This window comes from Paramormyrops kingsleyae, chromosome 16 (assembly GCF_048594095.1).
Source record: "Paramormyrops kingsleyae isolate MSU_618 chromosome 16, PKINGS_0.4, whole genome shotgun sequence".
NCBI classification, from domain to species: domain Eukaryota; kingdom Metazoa; phylum Chordata; class Actinopteri; order Osteoglossiformes; family Mormyridae; genus Paramormyrops; species Paramormyrops kingsleyae.
Window position 1 is genome coordinate 22,981,932 of NC_132812.1, and position 15,379 is coordinate 22,997,310.

The 15,379-nt window shown below is 43.8% G+C and overlaps 2 protein-coding genes across 4 annotated transcripts; one reads left to right on the forward strand and one right to left on the reverse strand.

Annotated features, from left to right (window-relative positions):
• Nucleotides 1–18: 18 nt before the first annotated feature.
• Nucleotides 19–10,518, reverse strand: pnkd (PNKD metallo-beta-lactamase domain containing). Of its 3 annotated transcripts, XM_072700935.1 has the most exons (10): nt 9,410–10,518; nt 9,189–9,269; nt 8,409–8,524; nt 8,211–8,323; nt 7,540–7,598; nt 6,068–6,160; nt 4,371–4,534; nt 3,943–4,029; nt 3,187–3,302; nt 19–1,529 (listed from the first exon to the last, which is right to left on the reverse strand). In XM_072700935.1, exons 2-10 carry the CDS (start codon nt 9,221–9,223, stop codon nt 1,356–1,358), a joined length of 957 nt encoding a protein of 318 aa, XP_072557036.1. In that variant the 5' UTR covers nt 9,224–9,269; nt 9,410–10,518; the 3' UTR covers nt 19–1,355. The 3 variants fall into 3 exon arrangements, with proteins under 3 accessions (XP_072557036.1, XP_072557037.1, XP_023695767.2); XM_072700936.1 differs by lacking the exon at nt 9,189–9,269; XM_023839999.2 differs by lacking the exon at nt 9,410–10,518 and having other exon boundaries at nt 9,189–9,375.
• Nucleotides 10,519–10,623: 105 nt separating this feature from the next.
• Nucleotides 10,624–12,495, forward strand: LOC140577613 (zona pellucida sperm-binding protein 4-like). The gene is made up of 8 exons (XM_072700934.1): nt 10,624–10,888; nt 10,973–11,160; nt 11,244–11,341; nt 11,414–11,571; nt 11,665–11,857; nt 11,933–12,080; nt 12,155–12,230; nt 12,302–12,495. The coding sequence occupies exons 1-8, from the start codon at nt 10,660–10,662 to the stop codon at nt 12,415–12,417; spliced, it is 1,206 nt and encodes a 401-aa protein (XP_072557035.1). The 5' UTR covers nt 10,624–10,659; the 3' UTR covers nt 12,418–12,495.
• Nucleotides 12,496–15,379: the final 2,884 nt, after the last annotated feature.

Consider the following 15,379-nt stretch of genomic DNA (forward strand, 5'->3'; position numbering starts at 1 on the left):
ACACAAAGACACGAAAACCATCCTCACAAACGGTTTATTGTTAATCAAAAGTCATATTTTAAACATACTTAACAGTCTTCTGTAAACACTGTACATAATAAAACCACAGTCTGTGCCTTGTGTCACTGCAAATGACTTATTTAACGGAATGTCACCATTAGAGATGGAAAGTTCATGTCTAGAAAGTAAAAATACCGATTTTATTTTAACCAACCAGTTGAGTACTCTGTGACTGACTCATTATATTCAACTGGCTGGCTGAAACAAAATCTTTCTGGATCTGAACTTTCCACCTCTGGTCGCCATTTCATTCGGGGGTGGCCAGTGTGTATGCAGGTTTCTGGGTAACCTTTAGGTCAGCTGTTCAAACCCAAGTGTGAGGACTCTTCAGCCAATCAGACCTCTAATTAGCAATCCAATTAGGCAGTTGCAGTGAAAGCCAACATACACACAATGGCCCTATCTGGATAAGACTGGCCACCCCTGGATTTATTCATACTTAACTTTGTTATGCACAAGGAGGAAAAAAAAACAAGCTTAGTCAAACATGTTAATGAAATCATATGTGATTCATTATATCTCACGTGACTCGTACATATCTGTACATCATTGCACCAGTGCATCTAAATTGAGTGAATTAGTGCAGTGAGCAACATCATTTCGTTCGCTTTAAATATCAGCTCACAAAGAACTGATCATTCATGAGAAGCAGGTGAAATATGCATGCAGCATCTGGTCATCAGCATACAAGTCTGTACCTTCTATGGCAACACAGAATCCCATTTCATGTCAGGCAAATACTTGGTGCGTTTCCGCGATCGACGGAATTAATTTATTTCTACTTTTGTAAAAAGAACCCATTTGATAAAAATCGCTTTAAAAACAGGCAGCCATAGCAAAGAAAGTTATCTATGCTTTGAGGTTAGATAACCAGTTTTTAGAAATGCTCAAGATCTAAGTTCAACAAATCACTCCAGTCAATCTCTCAGCGGGTTCAAAAATTTCTACAAAGGAATCATTCATAGCTTTAGTTTAGACAGCCAATTATCACTCATATGTATAAAGTGAGATTATCATCCATGGTTAGGATTTAAACATGTTACGACTAGTGTATCTGTCATTTGCTCACTCTGAAGTCAAATGTTATTTCATAAACGCAAACTCAAGCTGACTCAGTCCACTATAAATTCAAAATAAAAGCAGAAGTCTCAGACACCTCATTTTATGGCAGGACACCAAAAACCATTTGGCATGTGAAGACTGAGGAGTGCTGTAATTCACCATCTTTTTTTCCTTTTAATTTTTTCAAGCAGTATCTCATCCTGGATTCCAGGCATCCAGGGGCACTCAGGCATCTATCTCCCCTTGTAGATGTCCTTGCGCCTGCGTAACTCCTCCAGGACGCGAGCCCTGAAGTGGGCCCAGTCCTCGTCCGGCTCCTGCTGGAGACCCAGAGACCGGTGCAGTTCTGGAGAATGGCTCCGCAGAAATGGATTGTACTCCTTCTCCTCCTGGATGGTGGATGGACTCTGGAACCAGAGGCAGGACTAGGAGTCAGTCCTGGCAGTAGGGTTGCTAATGCTGTACCATTAAACACACAAACTGATTTGGCAATCAAGTAAATAAAAGGGCCGAAAATTGCAAGAACTTTATTTTTTTCATGGTTTTAACAATGAATCAATGGTAAGGAAATGATCAATAATTAAACAAATAACTTAGTACAGGAAGGCTTTTCTGTTAGATTTGAAAATAAACTTGTAGATACATTTTTACAAAATGCAGAATTAATATTGTTCCATTCAAACAGTTGCTAAGTGGAGGAAAAATATTTCCCAACTAGGTCTTATTTAACATCAGACCGAATGTTCTCTACTGGGTCTAAATCTTGATGCTGACCAGGCTGAAACATGAGACTGATGGACTTCTCATACCACTCGTGCCGTGGTTCTCGTGCCACTTTTAGTGGCGTTTGCCATTTCTCTTTGGAAAACGACTTCTCTGTTGTGAAATAAGCCTTTCTGCAGTATTCTCCTGCACTTGATTTTTCACACTGATGCAGCCCACATGCCGCAGCAGCTGAAGAGGCTGCCCACACCACAGCACCTCTTCCTTCACATCTAACTGTAGTTGATATGAAATTCAACTCAAACTGTAAATTCCTTCACTCAACTCCACTAAAACCACGAGCATAACATTTTTCCATAATCTGCCAAAACAGCAGTGGATTTTTTGTACATTTTCTAGACATGGTACTAAGACGACAACCTTTGATTTGCCAATCGAGAAAGTCTCTTGTTATCAGAGCTCTTGAACTTTTTGATGTTGTTTTCTTGGCACTTTTCAGTTTTTTTTTTTTGCGCGCCCCTGCTTTGCATACCTCTGGATATTCCAGGTCCTTCACTTCTAACATTACCTGTTGTTCTAAAATGTTGACCTGTTCTCTTAACAGCGGAACTAGTGATTTTCTCTGCCTTTAACACTGTAAATATTACTTTAGCATACAAGGACCTTCTCAGTTTGCAGATTTTTTTCAAAACTATTACACTATAACAAAGGCTTTCTAGCAAATGCTGGTAGAGATGCCCTCAAGAAGGTATAGAAGGTGCTCACGAGTACATTTAAGCCGAGTGCACATGGGCCCCTGGCCCATTTTTTTGGCCCCAGAGTATATACTGCTTATCTAGCTGCCACTAATGGACAATATATGTCACTTTGTAAAACCATCCACCACACCTGCGCAAAGACAGACTTGTTGTACACTGGCCAGTGATTCTGTTCTGCATCAATGCACTGAACAACTCCAATTTCTACCCCTAATATTAATTTCATTCCAACCAAGCACACAGCAAAACTGTCTTCCAGAAATCAGTCCCCGCTCCCTTATGAAATATATTAAATAAGACAAGTTTTCCTGTCCCAGCACGAAGTATGATTCGTGCATGCAAATTTCAACAATGTAGAGATTAAGTGTGTAATTGTTCAGAAGTAAAAACCAGCTGTTTCACTCTTTCTTTGGTTCTCACATGCTGTGCCAAGGAAGCACCAGATGGCTTGAGAAAACTTCCTGGCACAGGAAGTCCAGTAAATATCCAATCAGCCTCTTCCACAGGTCATAGAAAGCCTGAAATGCATTTAGGGATTCATTCTGCCACCGTGTACAGTTTGGTCTTCATATCACACTCTTACCGTACATAACTTCTGACGCCTCTGCTGTTGGACCCACTCAAACTTGCTTTCCCTGGCAGAGTTGTGTGGTTCCACCTCTGCAGCAAACATCAGGTTGTCTTCTGCATATTCATGACCTGTAAGAGACAGATTTAATGCTGGAGAATGGGCCTCGTGCATCCATCCGTCCACAAATTATCTACCGCTTATCTGAGGTCGGGTCATGGGGGCAGCAGTCTCAGCAGGGAAACCCAGACTTCCCTCTCCCAGGCCACTTCATCCAGCTCCTCTGGGGGAATCCCGAGACGTTCCCAGGTCAGCCGAGAGACATAGTCCCTCCAGCGTGTCCTGGGTCTTCCCCGGGGCCTCCTCCCAGTGGGACATGCCCGGAACACCTCACCAGGGAGGCATCCTAAGCAGATGCCCGAGCCACCTCATCTGGCTCCTCTCAATGCGGCTCTACTCTGAGTCCCTCCCGAATGACCGAGCTCCTCACCCTCTCTCTAAGGGAGAGAGCAGCCACCCTGCGGAGGAAACTCATTTCGGCCGCTTGTATTCGTGATCTCGTTCTTTCGGTCACTACCCATAGCTCATGACCATAGGTGCGGGTAGGAATGTAGATTGACTGGTAAAATGAGAGCTTTGCCTTGTGGCTCAGCTCCTTCTTCACCATGACAGACCGATGCAGCACCCGCATCACTGCTGACGCCGCATCGATCCGCCTGTCAATCTCCCGCTCCATCTGTAGGGGGGGGGGGGCGTGCACCACTGCATTACCAGGCCATAAAAGGGTGTCTTCACCAAGAGCGCCCACGATATCCAGTGATGACAGCATTGTGGATGCACTGCCCTCAAACATTCTCCCTAGAATGAAAGCAAACAGAAAAAAACGCCTCAGGGAAATGGGTAATACTGCTGCTTCAGACCTTCAAATCCTGCCCCGCTGCGTGTGCGGAGTTCATATGTTCTCCCTTGTTGCGCAGATTTCCTCTGGGTTCCCCGTTTCCCACTGCAGCTAGCTTAAGCTGCCCATAGTGTGAGATTGCACATGTGTGGAGCTTTCGATGCCTCCATCGTGACCTGTACTGAATACACAGCTAGGAGGAGGATGATATCCTGCGTTTAAATTAGCCCGGGCTGCCTTATGAGCGGAGAGCACTACAAAAGGGAGAGGAGTAATACCAGCCGGACCCCTAAGAACTCACCGCACCCTGACAGGAACAGCAGGTCACCCGAGAACAGACTGCACGGTCCGCCAAACGCTCGGCCATCCAGGAGGTAGACCATGTGACCCACAGTGTGTCCAGGAGTGAAAAGGGCCTGAAAGCTCAGGTGTCCCACCTCGATACAGTCTTTGTCCGAGAGAGGGCTGGAATCCCAACACAAAGCAGGTGTGACCAGGCACAGGAACACACACAAAGCCTATATACTTAACATGACACAGAGAAACATTACATCTGGAGCACATTTTGTCTGGAGATCATTTAGGTAAAATATTTACCTCCCACCCTTCCCAAAAAGGCCAACAATGCCTTTACAGCTGCACAGGAATTAGCCCACGAAGACTCAACTACGCTTTATAGCTCAAAAACCAAACGAAAAGATGCAAAGGATCTCCAGCCACACAAGCACATGGCAGAGAGCCTGTAGAGCAAGACGACAAAAGACTTTCCCGCAATGAACTGCTGAGGCACAGAAAAACTTCAGCGGAATGCCAGAGCAAATGGCCATCAATTGTAACACCCAGTAACCATGCCTCTTGATAAATTGGCACTCTTGGTAAACAGGTTACAAAAAACATCTTTTTTGTTTATTGTATATTCAAAACAAAAGAGAAAGCTATTTTGTAATAGAGGCATAATTATTATTAAAAATAAACAGCATTTAAAAATTATGGCCACCATCAGAAATTATGAACAAATACTAAATATACACCTTATGAAATGTAACATTTTAAAGAGGCCTGAGTATTTTGAAAATATAGAAATATTCAAAGAAAACCTGCAAATACAGCACAATATTGCTACTAGTATAATTTCTTTCTGGATTATATGTAACAGTAAGTTTATGGTAAATATTTATTTGCTTGATTTAATTTTTTATGTTGGTTGAAACATCAACCAGGGAGCGTCAGAATTAGCATCATTGCTTACCAGAACTTAAGGCACACTGTTCATTCACACACAAAATAACAGCAATTTAAATCTGCTCTGGAATCACTGCAAAGTCAGGAAAACAAATGCACTAAAAGCTGTATTCCTTCATTAATGCATTCCCTTAGATGCCGTCTAACTCCATAAAACACATTATCGTTAAAAGTGAAAGAGAAAAAACTGGAAAAAGCTTATCAAGCCAACAATTAGCTCAGAGACCAGCTGGCCTTCCTACAACAGCAAAAATGCAGAAAACCTGGTCATAAAAAAAGTGTGAAGTTCTGGTTTAGAAACTCAGACAAATGTGTTCTCAGCAGCCCTAGAATCTACAGCAATCACCCATGACTCATTTTTCAGGCTAATTCATTTTCTGCTTTATTTCTCTGATTTCAACAGCAGACCCATAAGGAGACCTTATAACATAAAAAGAACCTTGGGACTATGAAGTTTGTTAAAAATAGAATTTGAGTTGGTACAAAAGACTCAACATCCTGTCCAGGATGTTCCCCTGCCCTGCACCCGGTACTTCCTGGGACGGCCTCCATGCTGACTATGAGCCCGAACTTGCTTAAGCCAGTGTTTCCCAACCCGGTCCTCAGGGACCCACCGCCAGTCCATGTTTTTGCTCCCTCCCATCTCCCAACTGGGCAAAATTGTGGACAGTCAGTCATGGAAAATGGATGGATAAGGACATGAGGTCAGGATAGTGTCTGCGCCTCGATGTCCACATGGCAAAGTCCAGCGCTTACTGTGTCAGGCCTGGAATGTTGTCCACTGGGTTTCCATACACCCTGCAGGGGCTGTGGAGGTTTTTCAAGGCCTTGTTGCCCCCAATGTGGTCCCTGCAGGAAGGACAGAGCAGGAAGCAGACAGAAATGGAATCTCAACTTAATAAAATTAAGACAAGCAAAATAATCATATTAAAGTATTTTAAACATAAGTGCGTAACACCACTATGCACAGTCAATGCAAATTAAACAAAAATTGTAATCTGAATTGAACTTGTATTTAGAGAAAAGGTAAATTAATGCACAGAAAATGAGATGTTTAACAAAACAGAAAGCCAGTTATTCCCTTGAAAATGATCTGTACTGCCTATTACTCTGCTACAGGTATGGGCAAACATGGATCTCTCTCTCAAACATTTTCACCTTCATAACGGGCAAATGCAAGAACATGCAAAACTCCACACAGACAGAGCTGGGGTGGGAAACTAACCCTTGCAATCGCGATAACCACACCTTTATATGTCAATTCTCATCAAAAATAAAATTAGTAAAACCAGAAGAATACATTTATGGGAATTTCTCAGCCAAATATCTATTCTAGACATTGGCAAAGATCAAAGATTGATTCTTCTCTTCACTTCCGTACAGGAAACCCAGAATAAGCGATCCTTACAGGCGTGACAGGGCTAAACACAAGGCTGTCTCAAGGAAACAATGTTTTATTCAGACACCCAGGTCTGGAGATGCTAAGGATGCAAGTCCCCACAATCTGAACTATTGTTGCCTTCGGATTACCCGAATTCTTTTTATATATATAAAGGCATCCTTAGCATCTCCAGACCTGGGTGTATATATATATGTGTATATATATGTGTGTGTGTGTGTTTTTGCCCTCCTTGCACCTTCTATTGTGTGTGTGTGTGTGTGTGTGTGTGTGTGTGTGTGTGTGTGTGTATGTATATATATACACACACACACACACACACACACACACACACACACACACACACACACACACACACAATAGAAGGTGCAAGGAGGGCAAAAACTATGTAGGATAAACATTTTAAACATCATTATCCAAGTTTAGAAGACCAAAAAGCCAAATGCAAACTCAGCTACCAGTAATAGCTGAAGGTATAAGTGTACAAAGGAGAGTTCTGGAAGAAAATCAAAAGGAACTTAAATCTTGCATTACTAAAGTCTGCCTCCAGGAGGGAGTTACAATACCACTGGGAATCAATTTAACTGTGACAGTCAATTAGTTACAAAATCTCAACTTTAAAACCACAAGATCTAACATTTTATACAAATAACATTACATTAAATTATGTCAAATCTGGTTACACTTTATCATTCATAGGATTTAGTATAATGTCCCCGAGATTTATAAAGTTTCTTATCCCATAAGATTATACAGGAAACCTGCAAATTATTTTAAAAGTACAAATATTAATTATTAAGAAGCACAATTATAAATAATTTCTCCTCACCAGTGTTTGTGTGTACACAGGATTGCTTCTAAAGTCACCCCTTCACTCTCAAGACATGCCTACATGGAGTTAGAAAAATTATTATTAACAGAAAAAGTATTATTAAGCACTGAGCATTTCAAAGATGTGAATAAGCTGAAAACAACAACAGGTCTCTGTGATTTTGAAAAGACGGAATAGGAACCAACACAGAATAGACTGGATTCATCTAAACAAAAAAGTGATTTTTGTGGAACTATCCTGGAGCTAACCATGAAATTAACAGGAAAAACTCCCAGTGCTGACTGGGGCAGCTGGTGGTCCCAAACAGCGCTTGGCACAGAGCTGAGACTGTTTAGGCTGGTACGCAGGCCAGGCTGACAAAAGAGCCCCACAGCACAGCCAATGGCCAAGCTGCATTGCAACAGACGTATCATTGGAAAAATGACCCTGAGAGATAGCATCATACAATGAAGAAAAAATAACCATAATCTCATTCAGTTTTAGAAACGCATCAGCTGCACTAGATATGAAAGCATGTGAAATTCCAAAAAGAAAAAATTCTTATAGATTCTTTTGGAACTTCAAAGCTTTTGGAACCTAGTTTGTAATCATGGCCACAAACACATGGTTTATTCTAGACTATTATGTATCTGAATGCATACATTTATTTTATATATAAGATCACATACCTGTATGGTTTGTGGGTCGGCTGGATCCACGACAACAGCAAGGTTTGCTTCCCTGTCAATGACCAAGTAGCTGTAGTTGTCCGTAAGAACGGGAATCGGCATTATTTTAATACCTGACGACAGATCAAACATGTGTTATCCACATATAGGAAACATAAGTGATAATTGCTCTCCCTCAAGCAGCCACTAAACACAAACCATTGATTTCCACGGGGTGCGCGCTGGAGTGACCGGCCGGGAAGCGCTCGTGCGCTTTTCGGACCTGGCGCTTGTAGAACATGTAGCCCAGCTTGGTCCTGGTGTAAAGCGTGTACCTAAAATAACAGCATGGGCAAGGGAATCGACACATTCAAAGCTGCAGTGTAAGTCTGCAAAATTACGCAGAAACTTCATCCGATACACTTTTGTCCCTTGAACAAATCATTTCTAAAACGCTGTGGCGTGCCGACTGCCACGAAACTGACGAGTAATGTAATCAGTCATATAGTGCACGTCATTTTAAATGTCGGATTCAGTAACTCCGTTGATGTTTATCAGCCTTTCGCAGCCATTATTTTGCTTTTGGATGATCCGACTATGTGACAATGTAGCAGCAGGTGCAAGTAAATCTTTATAGTTTTATACAAGGAACAGAGGTTTGTATACATTAGCCTCAAATCTTTCAAGTAAAGTATAGCAGTAGTAAAAACGCAAGCAATACAACGAAACGTAATAAGTGCTAGATGCTACATGAAAACCACGTCTTACGAGCTTACGAACTAATATTGCCACATCATTTCTGCAACATCCATTTCCGAAAACAGAAACTGCAATGAAAGCGAAACAAAAGCAAAACAAGGTGGGCTTCTAATTTGTTACAGTTATCACACTATATAGGAATCCAGCGAGTTTAGCTGACAAAACTTGTGCGCTCCGAGCAATCTATGGAAATGAATGGGGATAGACGGTCTCCAGCGCCTCGGAAACGCTCAGCCTTACGCGATGCGAAAGAGCGGCTTCTCCGTCCGGGCCATAAGCTTCGCGAAGAGCCTTCTGCTCGGAAACGGCCACCCAGTTAGCCTGCAGCGAAAGCACCAGCAGAGGAGTCCGCACAGCGACACGACACCAAGGAAAAACACGGAGCAACCAGGAAGCGCCATGGCTGTGGGCGCGGCTTAAATGACGTCACAACATGTAATTACCGTCATAGGCAAACTTACCGACGCGAGACAGTGCGCAGTTACCGTCGCCACGGTAGAGGAGAGCCGAAGAATGAAACCTGCACACTAAACTGTAATAAATGACCATTATGCAGAATTTAAAATATGCTTCGAATCTCTTAGGCCTGGTACCGATATTTCAGGAGCCCCCGTCACCTACAGGAGAAGAGCAACGACCAAGTTCAGATAATGTAGCTATAGTCTTGAACAAAATTCCCTAATTACCATCGTGCATGCGTTAAGAATGTACAACCCATTTTAAGTTATATTTATTTTTGAATTACCCTTTTAATGTGGGTTGACCTGTTATATATATGGAGAGAGGCAGCTTTGGTCAGCCTCCTGGTGTGACATTATAAGTTCGATAAAGCTTAATTTGCACACGAATGCAAACGCATTTACATGTACGTAACAGTTTTATTACCTTGTAAATAGTCTGAAAGGTTTGCAGACTACCCCAATGCTATTGTTATAGCTAATTTTAGGTTTATAAGGAAGTAATACAGATTTACGGTAAGATTTCGTGCGATAGTCTGAAAGTGTGAATGCCACGCCAGATGTGTTTTAGTTGGCAAACCTGTATAAGCCCTACACATTTATTTGAATTAATGAACAACAGAAACAGTATCGATATAGGCTACATAGGGTGGCCCGATTTCAGGCCATGCGTCACGGTATCCCGAAAAATAACTGAAATATATAATATATGTCTACGTCGATCGCGCTTTGAGAACGCTGTCCATCTACGAGTTTAATGTGCAGCAAACGTAGCTCAACCGAGACACACATCAAACCACTAATCACACAAAGAAAGGTAACACTCTACTAACACCTACACAGTAGAAATTCGTATGATCGGCATCCAAGCCTGTTACGTAATATACATTTTACATTGAATGTATGATGTCAAGTAGATATGGTGGAATCGGTAAATATTTGCTGCAAATAAGTAGTAATTATCTACTGTGCGTTTCACATACAATTTAACTTATAATTATTACATTGTGCATACGAAACATAATAAATATCCTTTGGGGATTTAGTGGGCTGCGTACATGTTAAATATAGATAAGGTACGTGGAATCAGTAAATACTGGGTGCAAATTACTCTAGTCGGATCGAAGTCGATTCCAAGCAACCTCGTGTGGTTTCCCTATTAACCCGATTACTGAACTGAAACGCAAATCGAGACAAGGAGGTATTTAAAGAACTAATTCAGCCTACTGCTTATCACTTTACTCACATTCATCATGGAGAAATCGCGCTGTATTCGGCAGCTTTGGGTTCACGCAAGCGTCTTGCTCGCTGTTCTCGCCGTGTCTTTCGCACAGAATACGGCTGTGAAGGGTTTCGTTTCCACTTCTGCCAAATGCCAAGTGTATGAGAGGGTTCCGTGTGGGGATCCTGCTTTTGGCAAGGCTGCTTGTGAAGCCATAAACTGCTGCTTTGATGGCCAGCAGTGTTACTATGGGAATGCAGGTGAGGCTGATGCCTTCCTAGTCATGGTTCTTCTGGCTAAGTATATGTGAATTAAACTTAGGCATGTGTGGCTCCCTCTTACAGTGACTGTGCAGTGCACAAGGGATGGTCAGTTTGTGCTTGTGGTGGCCAAGGATTCCACTGTGCCCCAGCTGGATGTGGCCAGTCTCTCCCTGCTGGGTGGAAATGCTGCCCCTTGCCTCCCTGTTGCCACTACAAATGCCTTTGCCATCTACACCTTCCCTGTGACTGCCTGTGGCACTGTGGTCAAGGTGGGTTTCTGCATCCTTGGAAGCAGGCTGTGGATGAGGCTCTATTGCTGAGGTGTGTAGCTTACCCGTGGTTCCCTTTCTAGCTGGATGGTGACTATGTAGTGTATGAGAACAGGATGACTTCTTCATATGAAGTTGGTGTGGGCCCCCTGGGATCCATCACAAGGGACTCCCTCTATGAGTGAGTGGAGTCTTTGGCCCTGTAGCCCTACTTGCTGGTGTCTGTATCTGATGGCCTGCTGTTGCCTGGCAGGCTGCTCTTCCAGTGTAGGTATTGGGGTGCTGAGGTCGCTTCCCTGGTGGCTGCCGTGAATACAGTTCCACCACCCCTGCCAGTAGCTGCTCCAGGGCCTCTCCGGGTGGAGCTGAGGCTGGCAAATGGCCAGTGTTTCACTAAAGGGTGTGATGAAGGTACAATACAGCTTGGGACCTGCTACTGTCCCTGTAGGTATGTGGTGACTGGGTTTCCTCCCCCCCCCCCCCCCCCCGCTGGTATCTGTGCAGGAGCTGCTGCATATACCTCCTACTACCAGGACAGTGACTACCCTATTACCAAGGTGTTGCGGCAGCCACTGTATGTAGAGGTTCGCATCCTGAATAGGACAGACCCCAACCTTGTCCTGGTTCTGGAGAACTGCTGGGCTGCAGCTGGCCTTGACCCTCTGAGCCTGCCTCAGTGGAGCCTCCTGGTTGATGGGTGAGTGACAAGCTGGCCCCTGTGGGGGTACTACCACCAAGAAATGAGCCTTCCTTACTTGAGGTCCTGGTACAGGTGTCCCTACCAGGGTGACAAGTACCAGACCACCTTGGTTCCTGTGGATGGCTCCTCTGGGCTTCCCTTCCCAACCCACTACAAGCGCTTCATTGTCAAGATGTTCACATTTGTGGACCCAGCTTCCCAGCAACTTTACCGGGGGAAGGTAACGGCACTGAGCTGTGGCTGTTGGCTAGCCTGTAAATGTGGAGTAATGCAAGCCCTGCTGTGTCTCTGCAGGGGTTCATCCACTGCAGTGTAGCTGTGTGCCGCCCTTCGGCCACTGACAGCTGTGAGCAGAGGTGCTTCAGGAAAGGTGAGCTCCAGGCTGGCTGGCTTCCCCTTCAGAATGGCTGTGTGTCTGACTCCTGCCTCCCTGCATTTCAGGTAGGGATGTTGCTGCTGTACGCAAGACCACCTCCTCCCATGAGAAGGCTGTGGTGTCCAGTGGGGAAATCGATCTGGTGGCCCCCAGAGGCCGATACATGGCTGGCCGGTGGTGATGGAAAGCTGTGCCTAGTGGGTGAATGTGTTCTCACAGCTTCTGTGGAATTGTGCCTTAATAAAAGGTGGTGACTTTACATTCTGCTTGTCCTGTTGTCTGTAACAAAGTGGGTGTGGAGTATTAGCTTTCGGTGGGAGGGGGGTGAATATGTGAAACTGCATAAGTTAGGCAGACTTGTGTCATTTTAAAACTTCTCATGGCTATGATGACTACACTTGTATAGCAGCCACAAGAACACAGCACCCTACCCCAAAACTACTTGCTGTCTAGACATGACCCATGTGGCCAGGCTGTCTGCCAGCACTGAAATCAATGCAGCAACAGCAGAACCTTCACCTGCATTTGAGGTAAGGGCTAAGGTGACTGCTGTAGGATGCAACCAGTTGAAGCCAAGTGGTTGTCCCCCAGGGACTATCCTCCTTGGAACCCTCTACTGGCAGAAACTGACTCTGCCACCAGAGCAAACCACACATGGCATTTGATTAGGCCGACAATCCAACATCAACCACCCCAACACAGCAAAACTAATGGCTGACTTGGTGATGTAGCTGCTGTGACTGGAGCCTCAACTTTCCACAGCAGAGTCCCTATCAACTGGGAATGGATCACATCAAGCTGTGACTAGCAGCTAAGTGTTGTGCTCTCACCAATACTGGTGCTTCACCACAGGACCCCATAGCAAGGCCTTGTCCACATGTGACTGGCTAAGGTTTATAAATCCCATCAATTTGCAAGACCTTGAGGTTAACATGCTGGCAAAAGCAAACCTGACAGTGAATGGTGAACTCGTTTTCAGTGACGTTAATAGCCCAGTGGGGTTGGCAGCCAGTTGACCTTGGACTTGGAGGTTTCTCTCCCTCTTTAGCAGTTTTTCCAGGGTGGAGGTTTTCAGAAACCACATTTTCAGCATTGATGCATAGACAGGGAAAAGTTTTTGGCATAACTGTGTGCCATTACCCACTTTGAATTCAATTTATATAGTGCCTTTCATCAATGTGTTGGTTGGGGGGGTCCCACCACTCCATTACCAGGCCATAAAAGGGTGTCGAGCGCCCACAATATCCAGTAATAACAGCATTGTGGATGCACTGCCCTCAAATTCTCCCTAGAATGAAAGCAAACAGAAAAAACACCTCAGGGAAATGGGTAATACTGCTGCTTCATACCTCCAAATCCTGCCCCGCTGTGTGTGTGGAGTTCATATGTTCTCTCCTTGTTGCATAGATTTCCTCTGGGTTCCCCATTTCCCGCTGCAGCTAGCTTAAGCTGCCCGTAGGGTGAGAGTTCCCTCGCTTTGCACCTGATGTTCGTGGGACAGCCTGCGATGCCTCCATCGTGACCTGTACTGAATAAACAGCTAGGAGGAGGATGATATCCTGCGTTTAAATTAGCCAGGCTGCCTTATGAGCGGAGAGCACTACAAAAGGGAGAGGAGTAATACCAGCCGGACCCCTAAGAACTCACCGCACCCTGATGGGAACAGCTGGTCACCCGAGAACAGACTGCACGTTCTGCCAAACGCTCGGCCATCAAGGAGGTAAATCATGTGACCCACGATGTGTCCAGGAGTAAAAAGGGCCTGAAAGCTCAGGTGTCCCACCTCGATACAGTCTTTGTCCGAGAGAGGGCTGGAATCCCAACACAAAGCAGGTGTGACCAGGCACAGAACATCCACTAACCATGCCTCTTGAGAAATTGGCACTCTTGGTAAACAGGTTACAAAAAACATCTTTTTTGTTTATTGTATATTCAAAACAAAAGAGAAAGCTATTTTGTAATAGAGGCATAATTATTATTAAAAATAAACAGCATTTAAAAATTATGGCCACCATCAGAAATTATGAACAAATGCTAAGTATACACCTTATGAAATGTAACATTTTAAAGAGGCCTGAGTATTTTGAAAATATAGAAATATTCAAAGAAAACCTGCAAATACAGCACAATATTGCTACTAGTATAATTTCTTTCTGGATTATATGTAACAGTAAGTTTATGGTATATATTGATATATCTCCATTGTGCCCTTTATTCCATTTCCACCTGTCCTGGGGGTTGATGCTTCATTTAATTTTTTTATGTTGTTTGAAGCATCGACCAGGGAGCGTCAGAATTAGCATCATTGCTTACCAGAACTTACAGCTCACTGTTCATTCACACACAAGATAACAGCAATTTATATCTGCTCTGGAATCACTGAAAAGTCAGGAAAACAAATGCACTAAAAGCTGTATTCCTTCATTAATGCATTCCCTTAGATGCCGTCTAACTCCATAAAACACATTCTCGTTAAAAGTGAAAGAGAAAAAACTGGAAAAAGCTTATCAAGCCAACAATTAGCTCAGAGACCAGCTGGCCTTCCTACAACAGCAAAAATGCAGAGACCTTGTTCATAAAAAAGTGTGAAGTTCTGGTTTAGAAACTCAGACAAATGCGTTCTCAGCAGCCCTAGAATCTACAGCAATCACCCAAGACTCATTTTTCAGGCTAATTCATTTTCTGTTTTATTTCTCTGATTTCAACAGCAGAGCCATAAGGAGACCTTATTACATAAAAAGAACCTTGGGACTATGAAGCAAACATGGATATCTCTCTCATACACATTCACAGGGTCGCCAACTCTCACGCATCTGGTGTGGCACTCACGCTTTCAGACTCTCACTCTCGCGCTCACGCAAGGAATCCTACGACAAATGTATATTATTCAATTATAAAACTAAAATTTGCTGCATCAAAAGCGCTGGGTTAGTCTGCAAAGCTTACATACTATTTACAAGTTAATAAAACTGTAACGTATACATTTAAATCAGTGTGCAAACTTATTTCGAATTGAAAATCTCACGCCAGTCAGCTGGCCAAAGTTGGTAGCCCTGTATTCACCTTCACGACGGGCAATGACGAGAACATGCAAAACTCTACACACACACAGCTGGGGTGGGAAGCTAACCCTTGCAATCGTG

Excerpts from the sequence above, each read along its gene's own strand:
- pnkd (XM_023839999.2), bottom strand. The coding sequence starts at position 9,349 with ATGGCGCTTCCTGGTTGCTCCGTGTTTTTCCTTGGTGTCGTGTCGCTG. Across the intron at positions 8,525-9,188 it reads AAGCCGCTCTTTCGCATCGC|GTACACGCTTTACACCAGGA; the intron begins GTAAGGCTGAGC and ends CTGTTATTTTAG. Across the intron at positions 1,530-3,186 it reads GGCGTCAGAAGTTATGTACG|AGTCCATCCACCATCCAGGA; the intron begins GTAAGAGTGTGA and ends CTCTGGTTCCAG.
- LOC140577613 (XM_072700934.1), top strand. The coding sequence starts at position 10,660 with ATGGAGAAATCGCGCTGTATTCGGCAGCTTTGGGTTCACGCAAGCGTC. Across the intron at positions 11,572-11,664 it reads CACTAAAGGGTGTGATGAAG|GAGCTGCTGCATATACCTCC; the intron begins GTACAATACAGC and ends GTATCTGTGCAG. Across the intron at positions 12,081-12,154 it reads AGCAACTTTACCGGGGGAAG|GGGTTCATCCACTGCAGTGT; the intron begins GTAACGGCACTG and ends GTGTCTCTGCAG.